Source organism: Crinia signifera, chromosome 1 (assembly GCF_055691185.1).
Source record: "Crinia signifera chromosome 1, ASM5569118v1, whole genome shotgun sequence".
NCBI classification, from domain to species: domain Eukaryota; kingdom Metazoa; phylum Chordata; class Amphibia; order Anura; family Myobatrachidae; genus Crinia; species Crinia signifera.
The window spans coordinates 351,117,743-351,123,688 of NC_139217.1; the positions used below are offsets into that span (position 1 = coordinate 351,117,743).

General features: G+C 48.2%; 1 protein-coding gene across 1 annotated transcript; it reads left to right on the forward strand.

Moving 5' to 3' along the window:
* The first annotated feature begins 3,584 nt into the window (after positions 1 to 3,584).
* Positions 3,585 to 5,616, forward strand: DYNLL1 (dynein light chain LC8-type 1). The gene is made up of 3 exons (XM_083147393.1): positions 3,585 to 3,741; positions 3,952 to 4,089; positions 5,197 to 5,616. Exons 2-3 carry the CDS (start codon positions 3,958 to 3,960, stop codon positions 5,332 to 5,334), a joined length of 270 nt encoding a protein of 89 aa, XP_083003519.1. The 5' UTR covers positions 3,585 to 3,741; positions 3,952 to 3,957; the 3' UTR covers positions 5,335 to 5,616.
* Positions 5,617 to 5,946: the final 330 nt, after the last annotated feature.

The window sequence follows — 5,946 nt, forward strand, 5'->3', positions numbered from 1 at the left end:
GTGTGGGGGGGGGGGGCACTCCCCCACTGGTAGGGAGGGGAGAAGCATCGGGCTAAGTAGTTGGGGCTCTTGTTCGGGGGTCTATAGCCTCTGAGGGAGAGTCACTTGAAAAGCCCGGTCTAGTATCCAATCCCAGGAAGACGGGAAAAGCTGGGACCAAGTAGATTGCTCTCTGTCTGTGGGTTTCCAAGTTCCCTCAGTCAGAGAGACAGCGAAAAGCTCAGCCTAGTACTCAAGCCCTGGGAGACGGGAAACGTTGGGACTGATTAGGTGTTTTCTTCTCCTTCAGTTGGTCTATTCAGCCGCTGCGGGGGAGACTTATCGAAAAGCCTGGTGGAGTATCCATTCCCATGCCGGAGGCCGGAAATGGCCTGCTGGTGGAGCAGAGAAACACTTGGTCGGATGCTGACTGACTGGCTGGCTGGCTGCCTGGAGTCCTAGGCTGCACTGTGCCCCAGGGAAAACTCGGGGGTGCCTGAACCTGCACTGGTCATCCCCATATCACTATGCACAAGTATAGCACTTGCACTGCGCACTTCTCTTTAGGTTAGCGCTTAACATCCTTACCCTGAGCCTTTTGGCTGGGGTAGGACAATTTTTCACACCCCCACCTGGCCTTCTGGCTGGGGTCTCTTTATTTATTTATTTTCCCTCTCATGTTTGTCACTTTTCATGTTTTTTGGGTTTTTTTGTAGTTTGTCACTTTTTTGTTGGACTGTGTGTATAACCCTTATGGGCCATCCACTCCCCAATGTACAGAAGCTCTCATCCTTTTGGGGAGCGCTTGGTCCCTCAAGGGCAACCCAGAGCCGCAAGGCGGAGGGAAGCCTACTGCGGGTCTCTCCAAACCTTTGGGTGCAGAGGACCCACCGTCCTAACCCTTCTGGGGGGTTGTGGAAAGAGGGTCTCTCTAAGCTTTGGCAAAGAGGACCCACCGATCCCTTTTTTCCCCTCTTCGGCCTTATGGCTGAGAGGGGTTAGGGGAGTAATGGGGCCCTTCTCCTTTGGGAGAGGGTCCATAAGTACATACGGCCCCTATGCACGATTAAGGTCACGCATTGGGTGTTGGGAGCACACCTTGGACTTTCTTCAAACTCATCTATTCTTATCAGTGGGTGTGGACTGGCCCCTGGCAGAAGAAAAGAGAAAGGTTGGACTGAGTAACTGCCCCAATGGCCGGAGGGTATGGGATCCCTCATGCCCGGGGCAGGGAAATGTCTGGCTGAGTACCTTCATCCTTGCCAGTGGTGGGCTGTGTTGTTGCCGTAATACAACTGGTATAGGGAGGGGAGAAACACTGGGCCTAGTAGGTGGGGTTTGTAGCCCCTGAAGGATGAGACAGTGAAAAGCTCAGTCTAGTATCCATTCCTAAGGAGTGGGGAAATGCTAGGACTAAGTAGATTGCTCCTAGCGAAAAGCGATAGTCAGCTAAAAGCCCAGCTTAGTACCTTAAACTTGGGATGCGAGAAACACTGGGACTGAGTAGATTGCTCTTCCGAGGGGGCTTTCGGCCCTCAAGGGAGTCAATGAAAAAGCCCAGTGGAGTATCCATTACCATGCCAGGGGATGGAAAGCACCCTAGGTGGAACACAGAAACACTTGGTCGGATGCTGATTGGCTGGCTGCTTGGAGAGCTTTCACTGTGCCCCCGGGGAAACTCGGGGGTGCCTGAACCCTGCACTGGTGAGCTTGTACACCATGCACTAGTATGGCACCTGCACTGCGCACTCTCCCTTTAGGTTAGTGCTTCACGTCCTCACCCTGGGCCTTTTGGCTGGGTTAGGACAATTTTTCACACCCTCACCTGGCCTTTTGGCTGGGGTCTCTTTTCTTATTTATTTATTTTCCCTCTCACGTTTGTCACTTTCACATTTTCTGTTTTTCGTTAGTTTGGTCACTTTTTTTATGGGCTGTGTGTACGACCCTTATGGGCTACCCACTCCCCACATACCAAAGCTCTCTCCTTTGGGGAAGAGCTGCAGTCCCCAGGGGTGACCCCTAGCCACAAGGCAGAGGGAAGCCTACCAAGGCTCTTTCCAAGCTTCAGCGGGTTGAGGGAAGAGGGTCTCTCTAAGCTTCGTCGAGGAGGACCCACCAATCCCTATTTTCCCTTCATGGGCCTTATGGCTAAGAGGGGTTAGGGGAGTAACGGGGCCCTTCTCCTTTGGGAGAGGGTGAATACTTACGTATGCCCCCTATGGGCAATTTAGGTCACTGCATTGGGTGTTGGAGCACCACTCGGGCTCCAGATAAAGAATAAAAAAGAAAGCTTCTCATCTTCCCCACCTGCAGTACAATGCTGCCTAGACCTTATATCTGGACATTTGGTATTGGGGGACAGTAACATGACTGCCGAGATCATACAGTGTATCCAATACAGAGCCGTAAGTAGAAGTTTTGCTGCCCTGTGCCAGAAAGTGTGCAATAGATTTAGTGTGCGCATTCCAGAAAAGGAGGGTGGTCTCGTGAGTAAGGGGCTGTATCCTGAATCCCTGTTTAATCACTCCAGTTGTCCCGGACATGTTGGCTGTCCCAGAAACCAGTGGGATTCAGTGGCGGAACTATAGCCACGCAGCCCCCGCGGTGGGGAGGCACTGAGAAGGTGTGGGTGCCAGGGGGGCTGAGGGGCTATAGGTAGCTGCTGGCATCTTCCCCTGCCGCCGGTGATTCTGTCTTGCGGGTCCCGGCTCTCCTGGCTCCTGCTGCTTATAAAAAAAGTGACATTTGGAAAATGGCTGCCCCCATACCAAAGACAGTTTTTGAGGATGCTAGAGGAGGAGACGGTGCATAATTAATAGTTAAGCCACTGGTGGGATTGCAGTGTAGGCTCCTACAGAGTGACAGGAGTCAAGTGCTACAAGTAATGTCATAAGTGGGTAACGTGTGTGTGGCCCACCCCCCATCAAGACGCCACTAAGCAGACGTGCTTTTATGCCTTTACAAAAAAAAAAAATTCTAAACTTTTTTTTTTGTGCAGTTATTTCTTGTAATGTAGGCTCCATTTTATTCTTGCAGGCCCGCTTCGCTCAACTTGCTTCAAGCCCATGCTACTATTCCCAAGAGATGGTGATGTTGCCTCAGTGCCTGACAGGAAAGGTCCTTTCGCCAAAGGGAATCTAGGTGCTACCATCGGGGTCTGCAAAAGTTAGGTTCCCTCTCAAAAAGTCTCTTCTTGCACATTCACAGCTTTCAGACAGCACATGTGATTGCACAGTAATGCAGCAGGGTTCCAAACCTGGATGTAAACATTGTAAAGTGATCGCTAACACGATAACTTTACTACTCACGTTAATAAGTATTAAATATGGACCTTAGTCATTAGCAAATAAATGAATTTTGTACAAAACGTACCACTGTTTGACAATAAAAAGTATCATCATAGCTCAACAGTTGCCATCTACCTGCGCAACCTAGCAACCCTAGGCCTACACCCTCCGTTACCTAGGAGACGCCGCTAGAGGCACAGTAGGGCCGGTCGCAGCATGTGTTTCTATGGAAACAAACGCTTTAACCATAGTGTATTCTGGGATGAAACAAAGTGCTAAAAAAGGAACCACGGGAAGCTGAACTAGGCGACCAATTGTAATTCGTGTGGGTGAGCAGAGCGCCAATCAGGCACAGCGTGGGAAAGCAAGGCGGTAGGTAATAGAGGCTTTTTCGGCGCGCTCACAGCAGTCACTCCAGTCAGCGCGTGTGTCTAAAGCAAGAACTCCTTGACAGGGACCGACAGCTACACACACAGTGAGTATACGACGCAGCTTCTGCTTATGGTTCCTTGAACACAGAGCAGGGTACTACTGTATAGTGGTGGTGGGTGTGATGCAGTCACGCAGATGGCGGTACACGGAGGATGAGCAGTGAGAAGCCGTTCCTATGCCGTCCTTACGGCTTCTACGTGAATAGAGGCTGTATGTTCCATGTCCCCGCTCTGACCAGCACTTGTCCCCGCAGGCCGCCATGTCTGAGAGGAAAGCCGTCATCAAGAACGCGGACATGTCCGAGGAGATGCAACAGGACTCGGTGGAGGTCGCCACCCAAGCCCTGGAGAAATACAACATAGAGAAGGATATCGCTGCATTCATTAAGAAGGTGAGTGCCCGCAACTGCGCTGTCACTGGCGGCAGAGGAGGGAGCGTGTCCCTGACCTGTAGGAGCGGTACCCGGCCGCTAGCACAGTACCACTGCCGCGCTGCCCACGCCCCCCTCCCCCAGGCCCTCTGCTTCCCACCCCCGCTCTTGGCACTACTCGCCATCATCCGCCCCCGTAGTCCCCCTAATGATGGGTGTCTTCTTCCGTGGCCATGCACATGCACTGTTACGGTGATGATATAATAACTATGGGGTAACCCTGCATCCAACTGCACAGTGGTACGGTGTTCACCTGCAGTATGTGACCTATTTCCCTCGGGTCGTTCTTCTCTGCAATTTAATCAATAGCATATGTATGTTCCCTAATACTAGTGTAGCGCCACCAATTATACAACATTGGACAGATGCTTCTTGCTGTCATCCTCCTCTGCCCTAATGGAGTTCTTGCAAATGCATCCATTATGTTAGTGATGGGTGGAAACCCTCACAACCACTGATCACTCCCGCCCCCAGGGCTGTGAGGTGGCGATGTATGTCCTATGCCAGGCATTAAATTGCTTCTTGTGTGCATTTACTATAGGTTAGTTGTGTTCTTTTACATGCTTGCGGTTACAAAATAAATACTCCACTAATGCAGTGTGTATCTTGGGCACTTAACCCTTTCAGTGCCAACATTGCTGTGAGTGATCCTTAAATCCCGTAAAAAATCCCAGCATGGCTCACAGTGACTACTCTCTTAGACCACATATACACAATTTCAGGCAAGTCAACTAATTGAAGGTTGGTTCAATATTGCACCCAAAAAACTGAGTGGTGCTGGCATTTTAAAGGGTAATTTAGATGAACGTAGCAATGTTGGCACTCAGAGGGTTAATAAAAAGATTTGATTGCCAATTTTGACAAATTTCCTTGGCACATTCTTCCCTCATGGTACCCAAAGCAGCAAGTCATCACTGTCTGCAAATTCCATTTATGGTAGGCTGGGTACTACAAAGACTGACTTTGTTTCAAAATACTGATTGTTCTCCTTAGATACTGGGTAGCGTCCTAAACTATAGCCTCTGGACTGTCACCACCTGACCTACATCTATTTTTTTTTTTTCCTAGGAATTTGACAAAAAATACAATCCTACATGGCACTGCATCGTGGGCAGGAATTTCGGCAGCTATGTCACACATGAGACCAAACACTTTATTTATTTCTACCTTGGTCAAGTTGCAATTCTCCTGTTTAAATCTGGCTAGAGCAATGCAAAGCATCCTACTGTAAAAATGGACTATTCAAAGAAATTTTGGACTTAAGGGAACAACCCCCTCTACATCCCCTGTACCTTATTTGTGTTATTGGGACTTGTGCTGACTTATCTTCAAACTAGTCATAAAGCGATTTTGGAAAAAGAACTGAATTGTATTTATTTTCAAACATCTCTTTTTCTAAGTACATTAAATGTTTCTTTTTAAGATTTGTTGTATTTCTGTTCTCTAGTAAAGAGTTTCAGTTGGAACTATATAAATTATCTAAAGCAAGCCTGTTTTATGTCCTTGTCATATATTTTGTGCAACTGTGTTGGGGATAATGGTAAAATATGCTCAATTATGTATGCCTATACAGTGTTCTGCTGATAAAAATATAATTTAACTTTTCAGTAACATACTGTACACATGTAAATATGTACATTTCCAATAGTTGCTGTGCCAGCATTCCTTTTTTTTTTTTTTAAATAAATGAGTTGTTTGCTAGACAAACAACTGTCACTTGGATTGGTATTGGTTGCACAGATGGAAAAGCATTAATCTGATACTGGGCCAATTTTCTGGATTGCAGTGTGGCGACAACAGTACACTTAAATGGAGATT